Source organism: Scleropages formosus, chromosome 6, assembly GCF_900964775.1.
Source record: "Scleropages formosus chromosome 6, fSclFor1.1, whole genome shotgun sequence".
In the NCBI taxonomy this organism is placed as follows: Eukaryota; Metazoa; Chordata; class Actinopteri; order Osteoglossiformes; family Osteoglossidae; genus Scleropages; species Scleropages formosus.
Genome location: NC_041811.1, coordinates 26,419,400 through 26,443,892, shown reverse-complemented (window position 1 = coordinate 26,443,892; position 24,493 = coordinate 26,419,400). Strand labels below are relative to the sequence as shown.

General features: G+C 41.7%; 1 protein-coding gene across 7 annotated transcripts in view; it reads left to right on the top strand.

The window, feature by feature from the left end:
- LOC108934813 (probable E3 ubiquitin-protein ligase HERC1) overlaps nt 1–22,340 on the top strand; it is a 72,441-nt gene extending 50,101 nt beyond the window's left edge. For all 7 annotated transcript variants that reach the window (XM_029252599.1, XM_029252598.1, XM_029252600.1 and 4 more), the window contains 33 exons: nt 345–397; nt 535–732; nt 821–995; nt 1,282–1,531; nt 2,185–2,398; nt 3,514–3,764; nt 4,189–4,316; nt 4,481–4,605; nt 5,034–5,249; nt 5,417–5,544; nt 5,639–5,838; nt 6,560–6,674; nt 6,879–7,010; nt 9,384–9,485; nt 10,567–10,740; nt 10,976–11,260; nt 11,801–11,866; nt 12,339–12,464; nt 13,090–13,228; nt 13,590–13,771; nt 14,415–14,570; nt 14,835–14,957; nt 15,042–15,144; nt 15,512–15,681; nt 16,146–16,284; nt 17,510–17,679; nt 17,784–17,953; nt 18,262–18,427; nt 18,597–18,673; nt 18,840–19,092; nt 19,239–19,391; nt 19,660–19,965; nt 20,839–22,340. In XM_029252599.1, coding sequence (XP_029108432.1) covers nt 345–397; nt 535–732; nt 821–995; nt 1,282–1,531; nt 2,185–2,398; nt 3,514–3,764; nt 4,189–4,316; nt 4,481–4,605; nt 5,034–5,249; nt 5,417–5,544; nt 5,639–5,838; nt 6,560–6,674; nt 6,879–7,010; nt 9,384–9,485; nt 10,567–10,740; nt 10,976–11,260; nt 11,801–11,866; nt 12,339–12,464; nt 13,090–13,228; nt 13,590–13,771; nt 14,415–14,570; nt 14,835–14,957; nt 15,042–15,144; nt 15,512–15,681; nt 16,146–16,284; nt 17,510–17,679; nt 17,784–17,953; nt 18,262–18,427; nt 18,597–18,673; nt 18,840–19,092; nt 19,239–19,391; nt 19,660–19,965; nt 20,839–21,024 — 5,431 coding nt within the window. In that variant the 3' untranslated portion in view covers nt 21,025–22,340. The remainder of the gene's footprint in view (nt 1–344; nt 398–534; nt 733–820; nt 996–1,281; nt 1,532–2,184; nt 2,399–3,513; nt 3,765–4,188; nt 4,317–4,480; nt 4,606–5,033; nt 5,250–5,416; nt 5,545–5,638; nt 5,839–6,559; nt 6,675–6,878; nt 7,011–9,383; nt 9,486–10,566; nt 10,741–10,975; nt 11,261–11,800; nt 11,867–12,338; nt 12,465–13,089; nt 13,229–13,589; nt 13,772–14,414; nt 14,571–14,834; nt 14,958–15,041; nt 15,145–15,511; nt 15,682–16,145; nt 16,285–17,509; nt 17,680–17,783; nt 17,954–18,261; nt 18,428–18,596; nt 18,674–18,839; nt 19,093–19,238; nt 19,392–19,659; nt 19,966–20,838) is intronic.
- The last annotated feature ends 2,153 nt before the right edge of the window (nt 22,341–24,493 follow it).

Here is a 24,493-nt window from a genome sequence, read left to right as displayed (position 1 = left end):
CTTGTTTAACTAATTTTGTCTCAGTGGCATTATTAACTGAACAACTAATGCTCCGCAGCTGTTAAATTCAATTAAAATATCTTTGAAAAGAGGGGGTGCGGTGGCGCAGTGGGTTGGACCGCAGTCCCGCTCTCCGGTGGGTCTGGGGTTCGAGTCCCGCTTGGGGTGCCTTGCGACGGACTGGCGTCCCGTCCTGGGTGTGTCCCCTGCCCCTCCGGCCTTACGCCCTCTGTTACCGGGTAGGCTCCGGTTCCCCCGTGACCCCGTATGGGATGAGCGGTTCTGAAAATGTGTGTGTGTGTGTGTGTGTATCTTTGAAAAACCTGAATCACTTGTATTTTTAGAATGAAAAGTCTGGCTTCCGGATTGATCGGAAGATTTGACAGCACTTCTGACGGTAGGCTTGGGATTATTATATTTCCTGGTTATTACTTTCATTTGTCTGAATGATGGATTGCTAATCAGTGGGAAACGGTGTATGACGTTAATGAAATAATTCTTTCATCGAAAGCATTCCTGTTTATGTGTGTGTAGATGATTGGGTCCTGGGAGAACAGGAGGAGTGTGATGCAGATAAGTTAACAGGGCTGGAGGAATTTGGGGTTCTCTTGAGGCCTCTGGGTCTGAGTGAGAAGAAGCTGATCCCAGACCCCATCCCATTCATGGAGCATGATCCTCTGGGGGCGCTGGTCACCAGCAACATCAACAACGACAAAGCCATCTTTTATAAAGGTAATCTAACCCTAAGCAATAACTGTTTGCTAAGAAATTTGATAGCTCCTCAAAGCAGCAAAGCCTCTCTCCTATGTCTTCACAACAGGGGTTCTTGTGACAGAATCAAAGGGTTCCCCAGCTCCCCTAAGTTTGGGGGAACAAGCTGCATCCCTGCGGGACCCTCAGGACCGGCTACAGGCCCTGAAGCGAGTGACCATCACTGCACAAATTTTGCTTGCCTATAGCATGGTGATGAATGCCCTCTCTCAGATCTCCACAAGGTGATTCTGTCTCGCCATGAGCTTCATTTCGTCCTCACAACTTGAGCAGTACCTCTCATACACATTCCAAAATTCTGCTTGTTGTGTTCATTGATGGCATTCAGCAAAAATTAGCTGAATTGTGGAATATGTGTAAACTCTGAATAAACCAGAGTTAAAGTTTAGTTATCATTATTACATGTACTGTAAATGAAAGCATAACACAAAACATGTACATAAATAACATTTCTGGTTAGGTGTTTTATGTTAATAGATGTCTGATTTTTATCTCCACATCTTTCTTCAGTGCCACTCTCTGCAGTCAGTCGTGTGGACTGGAGGCTCTTGGTCTGGCAGACATCCGGATCCTGGTGCGCCTGATGTGCCTGGCCGCTGCAGGGAGGGTCCACGCAACCACAGAGCTGATGAGCTCTGACCGCAGCTCGACAACAGAGCCCTCGGGCTCCGCCTTCCTTAGCTTCCTCAGCTCTGCCATCGGGTGCCTCGTGTCCAGTAGCCCTGCAGCCTACCGTGAGCTAGTGGACATCTGCACTCAGGTTTCAACTATTTATGTCTGATTAATATTGATTATAATAATGGCATGGTGGCACGGTGGGTACCGCTGATGCCTCACCACTCCTGAGTTCTGCTTTTGGATCTTGGTTCGAATCTGGCTCAGTCTGTGGAGTTCCCACGTTCTCCTCGTGTTTGTGTAGTTTCCTCCAGCTGCTCTTGTTTCTTCCCACCGTCCCAACTTATTTAAAAAAAAAAAAAAAAAAAAAAAAAAAAAGAAAAACCTCACAATCGGTGAATTCCATAACTGCTTACCTTGATTAGGGTTGCTGTGGTCTGTAGCTTATTCCACAACCAGCGGGTACAAGGCTGCAGGAGTCACACCCTGGACACCAGCCTTTCACAGGCTGTCCACACATGCACACACTCACTCACCCATCCACACACTGAGGGCAATTTAGAGCCATCAGTTTACCTCAACTTCTTGTTTTTGCGAACTCCACACAGACTGAGCTAATTTGAACCTTGTCTTGAAGTTGCTGTGAGGCGGCAATGGTACCTGCTGCACCCTTATGCTGACGTTAACGAAACAACAAAATTTAAATCAGGGCTCAAATAATTTAGGCTAACACAATGGAATATGTATGGCCAAGTGAAGGAAATGTGCATTTCGCTAAGTACCATATGGAATTTGTAGGATCTGATGGCAGCAGCCACAGGTACGAACATCGGGGCAATCAGCGACCCTCAACAGAGAGGCCGTTTAAGCTGCACATTCACATTGGCACCACGAGACTGCAGAGAGGCCACATCTCCCACCTTCCTGGTGACCCAAAGCCTTGTGTCCTTGCTGACGGAGAAGGGGATTCGTTACCGATACAGGTCTGAGAGAACCGACTCTGAGTCTAAAGGTGAGAAACGCTGGGACATAAATCCACTGTTGCATTGCACCACTGGGGTAGTATTTTTCATTATCTTGTTCTGCCGATAATTTGACAGTTCTGGTACGTGCATAAATTATGATGTGGCAGAATTTTAAGCACATTTGTTTCCATAAGTTATTTGTTGTTGTATATACACTGGCTCCTCATGTTACAAATGCTTCAGTCATAGATTTTCAAGGGTGCACAAATTTTTACCATGCATCCTTTTTTTATATTGTGTTTACTTGTCTGTTTTCAAAAATGTGTCTCTTTTTTTTACGCGGAGAGAGCGTCACCTGCGTTTCTAAGTAGTAATATTGGACTGGATTAATTGTGGATTAAAAATGTTCTCCACAATATTAAAAGCTCACGTGTGGTGTTTGTGATTAATAACAAGATGACAAGCCCTGTGCATATTTATGAGTCAAATCGGTCAACAATCAGAATTAAATAGGAATTTTAATGCTGCTTGAAGTTAAGAAAAATGTCAGGTTTTTTACAGCACGTTTTTATTTATTTTAGCTGTGTTCAAAATTTTTGCAGAATTTCTCAAACAGGTGGAGGTAGCACTTTTATTTTGCTTTTTATAATGAAGCAAACTGAAAGTGGCCAGATGCTGAGGAATATTGTAGATGTACAAGTGCTGTGATGGACTCTGATCCTGTCTGCAGTGACCCCTGCCTCGCATCCCCTGATTCCAGGATAGGCTCTGGGACATCATGACTTTGTGTAGGATGAGAAGATAAGGGAAATGGAATAAATCAATAAAACTCTTATAATGATGAATTTTGCATTCATTATAGCTTTACCTGACATTTTTGTTCTGTGTTCATAAATTTATAGATGTTTCTGTTATTAGCCTTTCTCTGATTGTAACGTGGTAGTTAGACTTATGAACAAACTGAGTTGCAAACGGGCTTCCTGTCCCGGTTGTTTGTACGTTGGGGACCTGTTATAATAGGTTTTATTTGCCCCAGGAAACAAAAAATGTAAAAATGGTTTTTGAGCTATTCCTCAGTGAAAATTGACCAGAGTGCTGACATTAAATTAGAAAATGTCTTACTTCTCATGGGTTTGCTATATTTTATGAATAATTCTTCCAGAGAGTGGTACAGGTCCTCCGCCCCCTCAGGCTGTGACTCGAGTGGGACCCCTGGAGCTGGCCAATGCACTTGCTGCTTGCTGTCTGTCAGCCAGGCTGACCAACAGTCACCGGCAGTGGGCTGCCCAGCAGTTGGTTCAGGCCCTGGCTGCCTCGGAGAGCGACAGCCCCATCCGGCCGCAGACCTACAGTGACATGGCTGGGGACCTGCGTAAATGTCCGGTGAAAAAGCTGGAAGGACACCAGAGCAGGGTAAACGGAGCACATATTAATAGATTTTTATAATGGAAAACCGTCTACCAAAATTTTACCACTTTCAGCGAGGTATAAACAAACAATAGATTAATGGCCAATGCAGTGGAACCTCAAATAATTGCAAGATGACTAATAGCCAAGCAGCAGAATCTGAATTTTGACAGTGCGACTGGACTTTCTGACTTGATAATAACAGCGCTCATTTCATCTCCCACTTGATTTGTGTACTGTTTTGTCAATTGTGGGTACATATTGAAACAACAGCAACAATAAATTATACATTTTTAATTGTCTGATCAGACAACATAACGTTGAAGTTTGCTTGTCTGACCACACATTCGACAAGTCTTGATGAAACAGACCAGTCTTAATATTGAGGGCTGCTGTACTTGTACTCAAATGCAGTTTGAAATGTGTTCAGGTGACGAGCTGCAGCTGGAGTAATGAACAAGGCCTACTGGTCACTGGAGCTCAGGATGGATCCATACGACTTTGGGATGTTTCCCGCACGACAGCAAAACTCCACAGTGCTCATACTAGTAGCATCAGGTGAGCAGTAGAGAGGAAGAGTGTTAGTAGTTATAACAGAATGAATTGGACAAGCAGTGATGGGTGGATGGACAGAGCCTTAGAGACCCCTTTTTTTTTTTTAAAAAAAAATCTGCTCAAATTATCAGATTTAATGACAGTTGATGGTAATCGGTTCCTTGCAGTGACCCTAAGCAGACTTCAGAGAGCATGGGAAACAGCCAGTGTGTGTCTCCAGTGGGCTGGAGTGCAAGAGGCACCTTTCTTGCTGCCTTCCAGAACAAGCTGATCAACCTTTGGGCTGTAAATGGTGAGCAGTGTATACACATATCAAATAGTATAGTCATGCTCCAGTCTTTCCAAGTGAGTTTTTTTAAAAAAAAAAAAAAAATTTTTCACTTGCACTGTGCTATTACAAAATACAGTATGTGCATACATGATTATGATAATAGGAAGAACAATGCTATGTGTAATATTGTATTTAGATGTTAAATTAAAAACAGTATCTGGTCTTTATATAATAATTAACAGTCTAAGCAGCACTGATTGTTGTGTTTTAAGTGTGTGGTATTACAGTGTTTTGCCAATCCTTAAGTTTAATGTTACCTTTCTCCAGAGTCCAACAGCAGACTCCTGGGAATAAACCTGCTGCACAAAGGTTACAAGTCTGTGTAAATAACCCCTGCGGCCTGTGTTCCATAATGCTTTAACACAAGTGTATTTCTTGTTGCGGTTAAGGTTCACAAGGTCACGTGGAGGTACAGCCGTCTTGGGTCACTGCTATGTCCTGGGTGCAGACGTCCACCCCCTACTCGGGCCACGGTGCAGCAGGCCAGGCCAGCGCTGCCGAGAGTCTGCTGGTGGGCCGACTGGATGGCTCTCTCTGCTGGCTGGAAGTCACCGAGGACTTCCAGGTGGAGCGCACTGAGCTCACGTGCTATCAGAGGAATGAATGTGAGTCTTTTTTTTTTTTTTTTTTTTTTAGGGTGAAATGGTCAAAAAGTTGCTTCTGCAAAACGAGAGATGTCCAAAAGAACAAAAAAAAAGCGACTTGATTTGACAGCATACTTTTCGATATGTTTCATCCCCTATGAGCCATACCTGTGTTTTCTGTTTTTCAGCTCCACAGTGCATTGCATGGCACAGTGTGGACAAGCCCTTTGCTGTGGGCTACCCTGATGGGAAGATCCTGCTGGGCACAGTGCAATGCTGTGAATCGGAGCAGCCCCTCATACTGACTGCCTTTCCTGTAGGAGATGTATTTTCCCTAACCACAACCTTCCTGTTTTGGTCACCATGATGAAGGTACTTATACCTCTCTCTGCAATGTCCTTCTCCTTCAGGATGGCGTGAGCAGCCTGAGGTGGGACCCCACCGGTCACTTGTTCTTGTCTACAAGCCGCTCAGAGGTAGTGAAGATCTGGGGCCGCATGGGGAGCACTTGGCTCACTCTCCACTCGCTCTTCCACACTGGCAGTGTCAACACTGCTGAGTGGTGCTCCCTCCCTGGGAGAGGCCCGGACCCCCGGCTTATGATGGCCGTGTGAGTACACTGTGTCTTTCCCAACATGGCAAAAGCTCGTTAAGGACAATTAAAGAAAAGCACTTTACCTGGGCAGAAAACTGTAATTTTTGCCTCTAACAAGTTCTGTAATTATTTGCAAATAGTCTGGATGTTTGTTTGGTTTTCTATGTAAGCACATACATACATACATATACTGTATATTACAGAGTATAATTTAAGTACATTGTCATTTAGAAACAGTAAAATTTATTGCACAGATTTGTAATGACCTAGCTATTTATGTACCTTGTACCATGTGATTACCGGGTGACGGTAATTTTCTAGCATTTTCAAATTTCAGTCCTCACATTAATAACATTGCAAAAGGTGTTTTCAGTGAAAATGAAGACTAAAGCAGATTTCGAAATAAATGTTATGGTATCTGTTCATTTAAATAAAATAAAGCATTTGTTTCCAGAACATCCATAGAATGTTACTTTGGAAAGAGATTTTTTTTTCTGCTATGGGATTTAGAAATTTATATGATCCGACTTTAAGTGTTTCCTTTTAGAGAATGAAAAAACTTGTATAAAGTGCAGAAGAAGCCTTTGTGTTGTATCCATTAAAACATTTCTACAAATACATATGAGATTGCGCTATAAGAAATGTGGAGTATATCGGTGATGTTATTTGGCTGTTGATTTTTTTCATATTTATATTTATTCATTTAGTTTTCCCCCCCCCCTCTGTTTTCCACTAGCGGATGTCAAAATGGACAAGTGTATGTGTGGACTTTACCACAAGGAGGCACCACAGTATCAATACCAAACTTATTGAGCACTTCTTCCAACCAGGAGAGGATCACTGATGTGAAGGTCATTTCTGTTACGACTCTCCATTGAACCCCTATCTGACATATCCATAACGTTGCGGTTTTGTAATAGCAAAGATGTCTTTTTTTTTAATGAAGATTGATTATTTAAGCACAAGTATTATATTATTCAGTATTCTTTCCAGAGCTAGCACACATAACTGACTGTATAAATACATGCTTATGTGAGATTTTTGTCTCCTATTAGCGTGGGGCTGCAAAGTGTGTCTTCAGACTGAATGGCCACATCACTGCAGTGAAGACTCTGTCTTTCAGTCCCAATGGGATGGCCCTCTTATCTGGGGGGATTGGTGGGCTTCTCAACATCTGGTCACTGCAAGTGAGTAAAGCTCATCCCATCGTTGCCTTTTCCCCCCCGAGAAGCCTTAGCTAAGTGTCCAGTTCTCACATCTCCCGTGGAATCAGATCACCCAAACGCGTGAGTTTGCTTGAGATTTCATTGGCTTGCGTGAAGCGCTGGGAGGAAAGATCTTTTTACTGCATCTACAGCAATGTTAGGTTGTGAGCAGCAAAAAAGAGACCTCAATCATCTCATCCATCCAGAGAATCATTGGCTACTCTGTTTCCTGAACCTCCTCTCCACAGATAGCTTGGGACCACGGAAACTATAAGGAGCCCCAACATAGGTTACTAGGAATTTACAGAACTGATTGAAGGAAAGTAAAATTTAGCTTTAGTTCAATTTATTGTGTGTATATAATGTAGTTGTAATAATTTTGGTTACCTTTTATACAGGAAGCTCAGGGATTTTAATCAATTGCAGAATTGGCACATACTTCAATTTTTACTCTTTTACACATGGGGGTGCTGGAGAACGCGTTAGACTGCTGTTAGACTGCCTTCTCACGGGTTCGCAGTCTACTGGATTCCTATGGTGTGCTACCATCTCTTCAGTTGAAACAATAAGTGGACTGAGTTTACAAACACTATAGATATTAAGTTACTAGAATAAATTTCTGGAAGCAGTGATTTGCATATATTTATATTTATCTGTGCATATTTTAATTTGTTTTTCTTTACATCCTTCTACTGTGTATAGGGTGTGTGTGTGTGTGTGTGTGTGTGTGTGTGTGTACATACACGACAAATTTTCCACTCATTATATTGTGACTGTGTTATTTATATTATTTTGAATGTAATGTTATTTAGCAAGAATTGGTGATATGCCAGTGGTCAAAATGTGTTGCAGATTTACTGCCTTACTTTAAGAGGAGGGAAACACTCCTTTGTTTCATTCAGCATGATTTTCAGCGTGATTTTTCTGTTATACTGTTCCGTATTTTAAAGTTGACATCAATAATTGGCTAAACTTTGACACAACTCATCTGTTTCATAGTTACATTCTACATAATTATATAGGCTAAAGCAAAGCATGCATTTTTACAGTAATTTATTCTGTCAAGTAATGACTGCTAAATAATTTCGTACAGTTTTTTTAACGAAATGTAGTTTCATGAAAACCTTTCCTAATATATTGTTATTAAACTGGATTTCGTGTTAGTTTTTTACATGTGGGTGCATAACTCCAGTACTGCCTCAAAGATCTATTGGATTTGTTGTTTTTCCTCTCAACTGGTATGTTGACAAGAATAACTAGATAGTGCGTCTCCTCGTCTGTTTTTTCAGGCATCTACTAGGAAATCATGCGAATGTGTTTTGAAATTGATTTCTGAAATTCTGTTTACATTACTAAGGGTTTGTCTGTTTTTATGAACAATTTTTCTGTTGCAGTGGCTGTATGGCCGATGCTTTTCTATGAATTATGAAAGTTATATGGTCAAAACAGGAAAGGACATTAATCAGGTGATGACTAGTGTCCTGAAAATTGAGGAGGAAGAGGTGCTTCAGTGGGGAGCATGTGGGGACAGCATTTAAAACCTTTTCACCATTATGAAATGGGGTTTTCAGTAGGTGCTCAGTGACATTTTCATAGCTGCTCACTAGTCTCAGTGCTCGCATGTGCTGCGGGGCGTTCGAGTTTCTCTTCTAGCTGAGCTCTAAATTACCCCGCCTTGATTGGTATTTTGATTGAACTGGGTTGCAAGACCACATTTATCTAAATGCCATGAGAACAATACTATTATTGTTCCGTTGCATTACGCCGAGCTAAATTTTACAAAAGCGTTGCCTATTTAAATGGTGGTGACGTCTTTTCCCTCTTTGCGTACGTGAGACTAATAGAGAAAAGAATTTGAAAGGGTGTAAACAATCTCAAAATACATTTACATATATATGTGTGTGTGTGTGTGTGTGTGTGTGTGTGTGTGTGTGTGTGTGTATTCACCATTACTGTAATCATTGCTCAGTGAACACTAATTCTGTTTCACATGACTTACGAAAGGTTTAACGTGACTTGAATTGCGATGCCTGCAGTAAAAATCCCGATCAGCACCTAGTAATTAAGAGCTCAGCTGGAACGTAAACCAGCACTCCCAGCAGCAGGCAAGACCCAAGGTTGTCTGCACTTGCTTTAATTTCACATTAAATCCGGCTGTTAGCTTTTCCAGGCACGGAATTCAAAGTAAGCCGCAAAGAAGTCAAAACCCAACGAGGTGGAATTTCAGAATTTGATTACCACACCGACTCTTTCTCTTTGGACAAAAAGCCAATGCCTTCTATCGTACTTGCATCTTCATTTTGCTTTTTGCATTATATGTACCTACGTGTGTGACCAGATGTCTCCCTTCAATAGGACGGATCAGTCCTGCAGACAGTGGTGACAGGTCTGGGATCTGTGGTCAGTACTGCATGGATACCAGATGTGGGTGTCGCTGCCTGTTCTGGTAGATCGAAGGTACGTCATAGTATGCTGTAAAATGTCAGTAACATGAGTCAATCAGTGTACAGTCTGTGGTCATGGTTATATGTGAAATAAAAAAAAAAAGGCTTAAAATTCCAGTGCTGCAGATTTTCATAAGTGTCACAAATATGATGATGAGTCATGGCTGGCACTGCTCACAGGTCTCGAATGCTAATGCAGCACTCGAAATTCAGTCTAATCCGTTCAGCAGCAGGCATTCTTCTTCCAGAGATGTCTTGATTTCTCAAATTTTTTAATTTCGACGGTTTTATTGTGTTAAATTGAAAGGCTGACGTTGTGAATTACTAGATAAAAAAACAATTTGAAAAACACTTTGAAATGACTTATTTTAGATTCAGCTTCTATTAATAGGGTATGGAGGCTATAATAAAGTGTGATTGTCATTAGTCCTAGAGCACTCACTTGGGCTTAATTCCATAAGTATATTCAAAAGTACAAGGAAAACGTTTCCCAGCACTGTAACTTGGCTGTCGGCTGTTACTGTTCCGTAAAACAAGAATAATTCTGCCCCCTAATCTCGTAATCAGTGGTATTTAGACAGGACCACCACACTCACTATCACACTATATTGCGTTTGGATCACTGTCCCGCTGTATTCGTTTGTTTATGAATATTCTGTTAGCCTAAAGTGGAGACGGATGTGATTGCACCATAACTGCTGTGCTATTTGTATATTATATTGCACTAACATAATTTAACATGGGAGCATTTCTCTGTGACGCATGACCAGTAGTTGTACTCAGCCTAAAGAGAGCCGCTGCTCTTGTAACATAATATCGCTGTAATGTGCTGTTTGATGAGTCATGTCGGGCACAGCTCTTCTCTGAGCAGTATCATTATTCTAATATATACAATGTTTCTGTGTTCTTATTTAGGTGATCTTCTCATGACATGAATATGTTTTCCTAGAGTACACAAATAACGGTTTATATTGATTGACAATTAGAGGCGTGCGTTTTGTTTCCTGGTATTACCGATTACTCCAAAACCATTTACTGTGGCTTGTGCTTTGATAATCGCTTGGAGTTAACCTGATTTGGTGCTTTGTACCCAGGATGTGTTGCTGATCCGCTGCTGCCCAGACTGGATTTCCCAGAACCATGTCCTTGCCTCCTGTCGCATGGTCCTCAGAACACAGGGGATTGTGGGACTGAACAGGGCCCCCTGCATGGCTGTCTTTTTAGAGAGACTACCGTCTCTCCTTCAGGAGCAGTTTAACTATGAGAAGGTGCGTATGGCTACTCATGACCCGCATTGTACCGAATACATACTATTGTAATTTAAATACAAATATAGTATCTTCCATTATCTGTCTGCCACATGTTCCTTATTTGTTACATTTATTTGGCAGATGCTTTTCTCCAAAGCCAATTCCAATGGATATTATGTAGTGTTCTCAGCCCACACACCTTATTCACAAAGGTTAATTGTAAACATTAATTGTAAGCATTTTTTGCTCCCAGGGTCATGTGAGTCGGGGTGACCAGCTGGTCCATAGTGCCTTCCTGCAGAGCCTGGCCTCCCTTACTGTGGGCCTGTCCCTGGACCAGCTGCTGTGCCGCCGGCCCACTCCCCCCCACCATATCACCGCCGACTCGGAGCAATGCCCCCCCGATTGGGGCTTCTTGTGCACCTTCTCCACAACTGTTAAGAGTGCTGAAGCTCTGGCCAGAGGAACCGTATTCCCAGAGTCCTTCACTGTTCCCGAGTTCCAGCAGACTGGGATGACCGAGACCCCCAGACCCCTGGTAAAGCAAATGATGGATGGATGGATGGATGGATGGATGAATGAAACTTTGCTAATCCCAGAGGGGAATTGTACTTGGTTGCAGCAACATACATACATTATAAAAAAAATAACTTCACTTACCAAAATTATTTAGGTGAGTAGATAAAATAAGTTTGCATATTTACACAAGAGAAGGCAGGGTCAAGTGAGGTGGTGTGAGGATGTTCACCATATGGAACAGAGAGGGAAGTCAGTTTCTTACAAATCGCACTCCTGTAGGTTTTTCTAAACATTAATTAGTGCCTGATTTCCTGCTGAAACATCTGGCAAGGTGGCTTTACTTCAATAATGAAATTAAGATGTGACGTAGAGCAAAAAAAAGAAAAACGGCGTATCCAGGGGCTCTCGAGGCCTCGAGTTGCCAGCAGGGGATCATAGGCTCAAAATGCTAATGAATGTTCAATGCTGTTAATAAAGGCAAAGATATATGGTTCTGCAGAATTTCTTGGAGTTTCATGTGGGTGATTTGGGCACCTAATGTAAGTCTTCTCTTTTCCAGGATAACGGTAAATGGAGCTTCATGATGGATGAACAACTCATGTCTTGGGCCACATCCAGACCTGAGGTAATGCATTTCTACGTGGCCTTGGCCACGGCATGTCATTCTATTTCAGAGATTCATCGCAGAGGCTATTCATTGCCTGGGGAACATTGAGTTTATTCAGAAATAATTAACAGAAGAAGCTCAGTCGCTATTAAATGCTGGCATTGTTTTGACATTAAAACTAGCTGCTGGTGCACTTCCAAATATTTTTCCAATGGGTAAAAAAATGCAGTGCTGCCAGTGTGGGACCTTTCCGGTACCTTATGACTCTAACCTTTATGTTAATATCCAGAGTGCTTTTTAACATTAGTGCATTTAACATGAACATCCTTGTTAGCTGACAGTTCCATTCTGATCATGATGTTTCTGAGCTCATTCCTGAACCTTTTAGCCATGAAACTGCTGAAAGACGAAATCTCGAAGCCAACTCGGTGACGCACACTGGTGCTCTTGTGTGCGAGTGTATAAGTGCGTGTGTGTGTCTGTGTTCCAGGACTGGCAGCAGGGGGGAAAGAGCGAAGTGTTCCTGTGGGGCAGCGGGCGGCACGGGCAGCTGGCAGACGTAGGGACCAGCGTGACTGTGCCCACCCTGGCGCAGTCCCTGTGCCAGACGCAGCAGGTGCGGTGGCGCTCCACACATCCCAGAATTCCACACCTCTTTTTCTCCCATTAAAAATCCAGCAATACATTAGCACTTGTTCACATGCTGATTTAAACTCGTTTAAATTTTACCATGACTAAGTGGTTTTTCAAACAATGCTGTCTTTACGAATGCAACATGAAATCCAAAAATACTGTTAGTATTACTCACTTGGTTTCTTGCATAATTTTGCATATTATATGTCATGCTGCTAAATAATTTGACTTTACAGCCCTCATATTAAGGCTTGTCATAGAACTTTAATGGAAAATATTTGCTTCTCCAAGTCACCCTCTTGCATGCAAATCCAGAATGCTGTGTTTCACCCACAAACACATCTACATTTATTAGCTGACGCTTTTCTTCAAACTGACTTAGTGTTAATCTACCTGCAAATATTTACCCATTTATACAGTTTGGTAATTTTACTGGAACAACTTGAGCAATGTACTTACCCTAAGGGTACTGCAGCTGGAGGTGGGGCTTAAAGTTGTGACCTTTGGGTCCAAAGGCAACAGCTCTAACCACTATGTTACGAGCTGAAAAAAACCAATTCAGTGATGTACGTTGTAACTGTGATTGTGTATGTAATCCCATGGTGTAGGTTGTCTGCGGGCAGAACTGCACGTTCCTGGTGCAAGCCAACGGGACTGTGATGGCTGTAGGAGAGGGCAGCTATGGGAGACTGGGCCAGGGCAACTCAGATGACCTATATACCCCCACTGTCATCTCTGCCTTGCAAGGTATAACAAGTGTAACAGTGGCAGATTCACTTGGCTGTGCAGCAAAATTTGTCTCCCACTTCAATTTCCATTTTTAGTCCATGTGCAGCGTTTTGCGTAGTACAGGTGCGAAGGTAAAAATAGCCATCCTTGGTCCCAAAGAGCAGCAGTCCTGCTGGTTTTAGAGCGTATATTTTAGTCTGCGTTTGATCCACACTTGAAACACCATCTAAGGCGGCATGATCTAAATAATTACTTCAATACAGTTTCTATGCGGTGAGGTGGAACAAAAACCAGCATAGCCTGTGGCTTTTTGAGAAGCGGCGAGTGTGTTGTCATTCTTAGTTGTCTCTGGGCACTGAACCCCTTTCACCTCTGACAGGCTATGTGGTGACACAGCTGGTGACCTCCTGCGGGTCAGATGGCCACTCACTGGCCCTTACTGAAACCGGGGAGGTGTTCAGCTGGGGGGATGGGGACTACGGGAAACTGGGCCATGGCAACACCGAGCGACAGAGAAGGCCCAAGCAAATAGAGGCATTGCAAGGAGAGGAGGTGGTGCAGGTAAGCATAAGCAAACCTGCTAGTGTGGAAAGAACACATGTACCTCTTTCTTTAAATTTATTCTAAAGCTATCATTTGAAAAAGATAAAAGAAAAAAAAATATATATATATACTTATTTATGTATAGATAGACATCTATCTGGAGTGAATTGGTTCACATCCACAGATGGCTATGTGAATGTTGGTCTTTATTCTCACCCATTCACCTAATTAGTCTTTTTTGTGGTTTACCATGTGTATATGTATACTGCTTTTTTTTCCTAAATGAATGAGGTGAAACTCAGTACAATGGCACCCGAAGTGCAGCACAAGGAGCTGCAGGTACAAGATTCACTTCCAAAAAATACCCAGATGAATGAGCTAAGGCTCTTCAGTAACTGAAACCTATACACGTGGTATATTTTATATACTTGGTGTGAATTTTACAATCCTGGTACAGTGTCATCTGAATTTCCTGTTGTGAGTGTAGAATAATAAGTGAGAACACAGCTTGTGGCAGAAGTAAAAGTTGTGCATACTTTGCCTGTGTCGTTGAAGATTGATTTTGTTAGCATCGCCTGGTTTATATGGAGAACTACTACTATCCAATCAGTGTTTTAATAATTAATTTTTTTTTTTTTCCTTAAAAACATTTTATTTCAAGCTCGCCTGTGGATTTAAGCATTCGGCGGTGGTCACTGCAGATGGGAAGCTTTTCACATTTGGGAGTGGAGATTATGGTCGTTTGGGTCAAAGGTCAACGTCTAACAAACTCCTCCCAGAAAGGGTAATGGCCTTGGAAGGCTACAGTGTAGGACAGGTAAGCGTGTGCATCTTTGATCCTGGATTGAATAGGTCTAATTCTTCTATCAGTTTTTATGGCTTAATAATTATTTCTCTGGTCGCAAATGTGTTTGTTGCACCTTTCCAGAGACTCCCTGTGGAGAAACAAATTCAGACATTAGCCGACTATGTGTTTACCCGAAGCCCCAGTAATTACTCTCATACACAGCGCTGTATCGAAACTCACAGCAGGATTTGGGGTTCAAGCGACCGCAAGTTATTATCCTCACTTTCTGCCCAGGTTTCCTGCGGCGTCAACCATACCCTAGTGCTGTCCTCAGACGGCATGACCATCTGGGCCTTCGGAGATGGGGATTATGGGAAACTTGGCACTGGTCCTTGCACTGTAAAATGCTATCCTCAGGTACTCTTTTTACTAATTCTCTTTAAAAAGATTTGGACCATAATATGAATGGTTTGACGTAAGTGTTCTGTTTATATTACGCAGAAAGTGGAGGGCATTTGCAACAAGGGCATAAAGAGAGTAGCTTGTGGCACTCAGTTTTCCGTTGCCCTGGCGATGGATGGACACGTTTACACTTTTGGGCAAGGTAGCTCGATCAAGCTTTTCTGAATTCTGTGTAGATTGTGTGTTAAACATGGGGGCAGCAGGGTGCATACTGGTTAAAGCTGCTGCCTTGCACTTGAAAGACACAGGTTAGGTGCCCAACTCCTGTGGCAGTAACAGAGAAAGGTGTTCACCTGAATTGCTCCAGTTAAAAAAAAAAAAGAAATAAATCCCTACATTATGACTGGGTAAATAAGTAGCTTAACATTGTAAGTTGCTTTGGAGAAAATTTTTTGCTGAATGAATAAATTTAAATTATTATGATATGATAGTGCAATTCTATGCTTATTCTCTTATGACCTTGAATTGGGCACATCAGTCCACCTCACTTGTTGTTCTTTGCCTCTTAGAGAGACTCATAGGACTCCCAGATTCAATGCTGAAGAACCACAACCGTCCTCAGGTGGTGCCCGCCCTGGAGGGTGTGTTTGTGGAGGACATTGCCGTGGGCTCCGAGCACGTCTTGGCCTTGTCCTCCACTGGAGACGTCTACGCGTGGGGCTGCAACTGCGAGGGACAGGTGGGGGAGAATATGCTGAGCATCTTTGGGTTTCCCTCTAGAAATCTTGTTTGCTCTTGGGTGGAAGACAATTTATCACCTGTTCACTGAGTAATGTTGTCAGCACAGATCGTTCTTTGAAAATATTGAGAACCATGAACCTCTGTCAGAATCTTTCACCTCTATGAGATTTTATTATTTTAAAGACTGCTTTCTAAATTTGCCCTAGTGACCGATTGCTCTGCTTTTAAAAAAAAAAAAAAAAAAAAGAGAAATCTGAATCTGTTTATTTCTTTGAACATGTTTTTATATGGAATTCCATGGGTTTAAATATGTTGAGTTTCACAAACACAGTGTTGGTGAATTATTGTGTGACAGGTACGGTATGAGTTCCCATTTCCGGTGCTGAAATCCAGTCTCTAAATAATCAGCAAATGTATGAGCTTTGCAATACCTTGCATTTACTGGAATATTCTCACTTTCAGCTTGGTCTGGGTCACTCAAGCCCTGTGAAGGAGCCCATGCTTGTCACTGCACTGCAGGGGAAGAATATTCGTCAGATTTCAGCAGGACGGTGCCACAGTGCAGCCTGGACCACCCCTTCTTCATCCTCTAAAGGCCCAGGTGCTGAACGTACACCAATAAGAAAACATCTCTTTTGAAACCATAAAATACTCAGAATACGTAAATAAATGATGAAAACACATCTAACATGATATTTATGGCTTCAGACAATAAATTGGGTAGCTGATAGCATATTTATTAGAGCTGCTGCTTTTGGATCTAAAGGTTGCTGGTTGAAATCTCACGTTCTACTAATACCCTTGAGCAAGTTATTTACCCTAAATTGCTCCAGTAAAATTGTCCATGTTATTAAAGGGTAAATAGTGTAGGTCACTTAACATTGCAGATTGCTTTGGAGAAAAGCATCAGCTGAATGAATAAATGTAAATATATAGGCAACATACATTATATCTATCGATGAATGGCAAAAAGAGAGGATTTCTCCAAAGGCACACCACAGTTGTGAGGGTGGTATAGAACGGCAGTGTGAATTAACTGTACAAAGTGAAAGCAAATTGGGATTACATTGAGACAGGATGGGTTGTAGCCCTCCAAAACCATACTGTGCGCTAAGGTCTAAGGTTTTGAAGAGCACTTTTAGGGTGAAACTTCAAATGCCCTCCAGCCCTGCAGCCGACCCAGATGATTTCTATCCTTACAAAGATTGATCCAGCTTGGCCAACTGTGACTGTATGAATGCATGCTTAGAATGTAATTTAAGGTTTTCTGTGGATACAGAGGACTTGCGCACTTGCGTCTTTTTTTTTTTTTTTTTTTTGCTTCAAGGACACCTGAGGGGCAGCACATGCTCATAGATTTCGGATAAATCATGTGTTACTTTTATTTTAATGGTTTCAGAGTAGTGGGACTTATTAAGATCCTGGAGAAGAGTGGTGCTTCTCACCCTGTCTGTTATAAAGCAGGACATGCAAAATATCTGCATGCACTTTGCATAAGACGTAGTTGGTTTATTTTAAAATGAGTTCACTGCCATTTTAACTTTCTTAATTACTTAAATTTAGTTTTAAATGTTTCAATTATATGTTGGTCGAGCATTAAGTGTTATTAATGCTGTTGTCAGAATAAAAATTACTTTAACAGGAATTCGATGTCCATTAACTCAGAAGATAAAGCACTGTGCTTGAAATGTACTGAAATGTACTTTCCTACTCAGTTACTACTCCCAAAGTGAAAACCGTAATTGATTTTAAGCCTTCATTAATACCTTCATTGATCACTTTGAGGTGATGGCACTTATTTTCTTGCCTTGATTCCTTTTATACAGGTGCTTCTTTAAGCCACCAGCTGGGTTTGCCTCAGTCTGTACCCCCCCAGTACAACGCTCTGAAAGACTGTAGTCCTGATGTCCTGAGCACACGCCTTAGAGTGCTCTACCACTTCTCTGATCTGATGTACAAGTCCTGGAGACTGTTCAACCTCAACCCCAGGAGCCAGGTAGAGAGCTTCTCCTGTGACAACTCAGTATTGTGCCGCACCATTCACAGATGTCTTCGCACATAATGTCGTTCTGATCTTGTCTCCTCCTGGGTACCTTGCAGGTGGCAGTCTCACGCTACAGCTTGGGGACATCTGCTGTCATACAGGGGCAGCTCAGAGGCCTCCTGTCCCCAAAAGTGAATACCCTGCCTCTGGTCAGGTCAATTGGAAGAACCATGACGCAGGGCAAGACCTACGGACCTCAGATTACTGTTAAGAGGATATCCACCAGGTATGGCATTTTTTGGGTATAAACTGATGTCAACATTGTGTATTCCGTGTCTATTGTCTTTTGCTCTTTCAACAACTGCCCACCAAGATTCGGAAGAAATATGGGGTCTCCAGAAGTCTTTATGAAAGTCTTTTCTGATCAGTGCTATGGCACATTTTGGAGGGACAGAGTGCTTTAAGGCTGTCTTAGCATTACAACAGTTTATCCATTTAGTGCAGTGTGACATAATCAGGAGTCATTCTTTAATCCTACAAATCTGTTATGAATATGAATGACTTGTTCTATTCCCCTGGCTTTTACTTTCGCAGGGGGCGCTCCAGTAAGCCCATCTTTGTGCAGATCGCCAGGCAGGTGGTGAACCTGAACCCAATGGAGCTCCGGTTGCCATCTCGCGCATGGAAGGTGAAACTGGTTGGGGAAGGGGCAGATGATGCAGGCGGGGTCTTTGATGACACCATTACAGAGATGTGCCAGGTAAGTGCCATCTTGTGAACGTTTTCTCAGCGTAATAAACTACAGCAACCACAATAATTAAAACCAAGTTTCAAGAACATGTCCAAATCAAATTGACAAAAAATATACATGTAATCTTAATGTGAACTTAAGTCATAAAAACATCTTACTTTTATGTCATTTTCTTCAGGAGTTGCAGACGGGGGTTGTGGATCTGCTCATTCACACCCCAAACCGGTCGGCTGATGTGGGCAGCAACACAGACAGGTACACCTTTTAATGAATACTCGTTACCAGGAACTTTTTGGGCTCAGTGGCATAAGTAAAGCATTAGTTTCTTAAGTGATAAATGTTTCTGAACTTTTAAATGAATTAATAACTGGCAAATGAGATTGGCCTGCATGTTAATAGCAGGTGTAATTGGCTTGCTCAGATTCCTGCTAAACCCAGCAGCGGTCTCAGAAGAACACATGGTCCAGTTCCGGTTTCTGGGGATATTGATGGCGGTGGCAATTCGCACCAAGAAGCCGTTAGACCTCCACCTGGCACCATGGGTGTGGAAGCAACTGTGCTCCATCCCTCTGAGTGCCCAGGACCTTGAGGAGGTGGACCTCCTCACCTACCGTTCCTTGCAAGGCATTCTCCATCTAGACAACAGTGGCATCACTGAGGAGAACTTCCCAGTGGTGAGGGTTCCATGCTAAATTTTGATCAGATTTTACAAATATAGTGCATGGCTATCTCACCGAAAGCATCAGTCTGTCATTCGGTGCTGTTCCAGTTCTAGGACCTTCTAGGGCAGTTCTCTAAGACCTTCCCTTTCCCTCCACAGATGATTCCTCTCGACTCCTTTACAGCACACAGTGCTGATGGGAGGCTGGTGTCAGTGGTCCCAGGGGGGCACAACATCCCTTTGACATTTGCCAACAGGACCGAGTATGTGGAGCGTGCTCTGGAATACAGGCTGCATGAAATGGATCGGCAGGTGAGCTGGAGTTGAATGAGCACCAGTCTGTAGTATCTGTAAGCGGAAGTAGTGTGTAACAGCCTAATAGCTTCGCTGAGTCACCTGAGCGATTTTAATAGTCTGGAATGAAGTTTAGTCAAGGCTGTGCGTTTGTAAAGGGCGGAAAACCATTATAGGTCTGGACACTAATTGTCATTAGACTCTCTAAGTGGTGTAGTAAACTAATAAGTGCCCTTATTTAAGTTCAGTGTGTGCTGACTGAGCTTTTTCGGTCCGCTGTGCCCAGGTGATGGCGGTGCGAGAGGGCATGTCTTCCATCATCCCCGTGCCCTTGCTTTCCCTCCTTACCGCCAAGCAGCTGGAGCAGCTGGTGTGCGGGCTACCCGAGGTGTCCGTGGAGATGCTAAAGAAGGTTGTACGCTACCGTGACATCACAGAGAACCACCAGCTGATTGGCTGGCTGTGGCAGAGCCTAGAAGAGTTCACCAATGAGGAGCGGGTGCTTTTCTTGCGCTTTGTCTCGGGTCGTTCCAGACTGCCATCTAACCCTGCAGACATCACTCAGAAGTTCCAGATAATCAAGGTCGATAGGGTAAGAGCTCAAGAGTTCAAAAGCTCAAATAAACTGCTCATGCATTCATTTAATTTTAAAATTTATGACAAACTGCAGTCTATACATCTTGTAGTGCACACAGAGGTGTTAAAATTCATAACAGACTGGTTCTCACATACATACAATACATTCTTACCTTGATTTATTAGCATAATGTGGTTCTGAGAATTGTTCTTAAATCTAGGTTATAAATGGACGTCTAAATTGACATCTGTATGGGAAGAATTATAATGCAATCCCAAGTCCAAAAATTCTCATCTTTCCTGTGTTTGCAAAATTATTACCTAATTAAATAAACATGGTCTCATTTAATTCAGTATTTAGCACTGTCATAACAAAACCTGAGAAGCTACTTCCGTTAAGGCTCGTCACCTGCCGTTGCTGAGTATTTTGTAAAGTTTATTTTGTAAGAGACCAATAACAAACAGAACGGAAGAAATACTGAAAGAAACTTTATTTATCCCAAGAACAACTGCGTGAGATGACACCAGCATACATACAACAAAGAAGTAATTATTAATAGTGAAATTAATAAACCCCATACATGTATGGTGCTAAATGTTTAAATCAAACAGATTAAAAGAGACAACAAATAAGATATATCTCATTTAGAGGAGGATTACATCCAGGCACATAGCTCATTCATCAAATATAAGGTACAGATTTCACTTAAATTCTTGTAAAGCAGCCTCTTGTGAAACCTGATTGAGATCTATTTTTAACAGTCATTTTTGAATTTAAAGCTGCTTTTAGGCATGAGCCAATTCTCCAAGTCTGTGGTCTATGGATTCTGTCAGAAGGAAAGGATGCCACATTTTGACTCATTCTAAATTTGAAATGCTTTCTTTGCAGCCCATCAATGGCCTTCCTACCGCCCAGACTTGCTTCTTCCAGTTGCGATTACCACCCTACACCAGCCAGGCAGTCCTAGCTGAGCGCCTGCGTTATTCTATTCACAACTGTCCCTCCATTGACATGGACAACTACATGCTGTCACGCAACACAGATCCCGTGGAAGGCTCTGACACAGAGTACTGAGAAAACATTAGCTCTCAGTGACTGAAATTACTTGAAAGCACAAGTATTTATTGCTGTTTTTTTAAATGTTTTTTTTTCTTCTTTCTTTCTAATGGTGCAATATTGCTTCCTCTGGACATTTGCAGCTGGTGACAGATGTAGATCCTAAACCAGCTTTATTGCTGAATACTAATGTCCTGTATTCTACCCAGTGTAGGTTTATCAATTACCATAACATTAAAAAAGTTTTTTTTTTTTTTTTCTCCTTCATTTGCAGTGTGTTCGCATGGAACTAAATAGTTCTTATTAAACTGTTTGTTAATGGAAAGGATGAATCATACTGTTTAGTGGAACATCATGAAATAAACTGCCTTATTGGCAAGATTCTGCATCTAAACACATGGGACGTTGGGATCAGTAAATAATATCGTAATCAATGATTTTGAGGGGTGTATATTGTGTGTGGGGGGGAAAAAAGCTAGCAAGAGTACATTCTGGTGGGAGTCGTAACTTCACAGGCAGCTTCATACTTTTTCTGGGTTACGCTTCTAAAGCTTTGTGTGCAACACTGTATTTGGTTTTTGGGGTACAATAGAAGGTGCTAAATAAGAATATCTGCTGCCGGTAGAAATTTCTTTTCCCAGTTAAGTATTTTTAGTGAGGACATTTGTCCAGAACATGCTATACCTTTGATGAATGTATACCCTCAAATGCCATGCACATGTCCATTCTGAGCTTTTTAATTTGCCAAAAATGGTACTACTTTGTCTTAAGTTAATATGCGTAATTTGCTACAATTGTGAACAGAGTAGTGTGCATATCATGCTTTCCCCTTTTTGAAATAAAAGGGTGCTGATGCTTTTTAAACAGGAGCAAAGCTGTCTGTATAGGTCGTTCTTGTGGAAAAACATAATTTGCTATATTTGTTTCTCTCAAAATATATAAATATATATAAAGGTTTACGAAACATTCTGGAGAAGCAACAAACCAACTTCTTCAGCAATAATGGTTGGTATTGTGAGACAGATTGCATAGCATTTTCATGAGTCATTGGCAGTGATGCTCACAAGCATTGATGTTTTGTCTCATTACAAGAACATGAAAACATGAAGATGCTACACTTGAACTTTTGGTTTTTCTGTTACTGAACTGCACTGGGAATTACACCACAAGCAGTACTGCAGATGGCATGGTTGTTATGTATGCACTTTAGACATTACGCCTTGTTTATTAACAAGTGATTGTCTAATAAACGGTTTTGGACAAAAATACTATATGCATATTAACAATGTGAAGAACGGTGTTATATTAAAATAAAAAAAATGTGTTTCAACAGGGAAGTTGTTGTTTTTTTTTCCCCTCAAAGTTTCAGTATTCCTGACCTTTTGTAGTTGGTAAAACTTGGTATTGCATTTTTATAATTACTTCACAGTGATGGGTCCACATTATGCATACGCATTCAATATTAGTTTTTAGCCTATATGCTTGACACCCTGCATTACTGTTGCTGAAATCTAAGAAATTCTGGGGAAAAAAAATACATTAGAAGGTGTGCCATGATATGTTGCTTTTTCCCTGGCAGCGAGTGAACAGTACCAAGCTTCGGAACAGAGTACAACTTTTACATTTATTATTTAGTTGACGCTTTTCTCCAAAGCGACTTAAAATGTTACTCTATTTACCCATTTATACAGCTGACTAATTGTACTGGAGCAGTTTTAGGGTAAGTACCAGTGAGTACAAATCATCAATCTTGGAGCTGAGATTAACATTGTAGCAAATGGCATTGTTTTCAATTTCCTGCTGAACATTAGCTGCAATGCATCATGGGCTATCCATGTTCTGGGATTTATACATGTGATAGTAGGTAGCGTAGTTGTAAGAGCTACCGCCTGTGGACTAGAGTTGCAGGCGCGAAGCTTGCCTCCAGCTGTAGTACCCCTGAGCAAGGTACAGTAAAAATTACCAAGTTGTGTAAAGAGGTAACTCACTCTTAGTCACTTTGGAGAAAAGTGTTATTTAAGTGATTAAATGTCTGTTAGTAAGCATCAGGGTAGTTGATTATTTATATATTCTTACCTTTTGGGTAAGAAAGTAGTGTGTCTTGAATTGTTCGAAAGCTTTCTGAAAGTCTGGTTAACCAAAGATACTGCAGGACGATTGTTTTTGAATTAGATACACGCCTATTCTATATGCAAAAGGTTGATTGAAAGGAAATTAGTTTGAGTTAATAAGTATTGTACAGTGGAACAGTAAGTAGCGCTGCTGTCTCTCAGTGCCTGGGTGGTGCGAGAGGACGTGGGTTCAATCCCTGCTCTGTCTGTGTGGAGTTTGCGTGTTCTCCCTCCGGGTGCTCTGGTTTCCTCCCACAGTCCAAAGACATGCTGTTCAAGTTCCCCACAGTGTGTGAGTGACAGAGAGAGTGTGTTCCACTGATGTATGGATGAGTAACCCAGTGTAAATAGTGTATCTAGCAGTGTAAGTCACCACGGTGAATCAAGTGTGTGAGCTGATAACACTACATAGAGTTCATTGGAAGTTGCTTTGGAGAAAAGCATCTGCTAAATGAATAAATGTAAGTACTAAAATGATTTTGTTTTAGAGCATGGCTTCTTACTCTGAGATCTGCAAATGGGATACAGGGAGAGGTGAAGTTGCAATTGATTCAATGAATAATTTGGGAAAGGATGGGAGGTTTAATCATGAAGTTCACTTTTAGGTGATGTGTGAGGGTGAAAAGGTTAAGAATTTCTGCTTTAGAGTCTGGAGCCAATATAGTCACACGATCGAACCTACTATACTAGTCTTATAGCGCTGTATGTATTGCACAATGTACTGAATAAAGAAATTCTATAGACATCTTTACCTTTGCGAGTGTTTTTACATTTATTAATTTAGCTGATGCTTCTCTCCAAAGCAACTTGCAATATTAATTTTCCTGTAGTTATTTACTCATTTACTGTATACAGCCAGTTAATTTTATTGGAGCAATTTAGGGTAAGTACCTTGCTCACGGGTACTACAGACAGAGCTGAGATTTCAGCCTGCAACCTTTGGGGTTAAAGACAGCAGCTCTAACCACTACACTACCAGCTGTCCCCTTTTTAAAGTAATGCGCTCTTGCAAGAATAACAGGACTATCTGTACAAGAATAGTTACAGCCGCTGCCTTCAAACTGTAAATAAATAACTGCGGAATAATTTAATTCCTGTCTAGTCAATAGCTTATTTGTAATTCGCTGCAAATATTTTTACCTGGTTCCCCATGGCCTCCTCACAGCAGGGCTCACAGTGTTTGACTGACAACCAGCAGACCATTTCTCCTGGAGGTTCAGCCTCCTGAATGCTATAGAAGCACTGGACCTTAAACCTAGTGAGGAATTCAATCTTCTTTTCAAGTGGCTTGATGGAGAGTCACTGCAGTACACCGAAAGGAATAGAGCAGTCAATGTCAGTCATCCCGCGTGGTATGAAGGTGTGGCAAAGGCTAG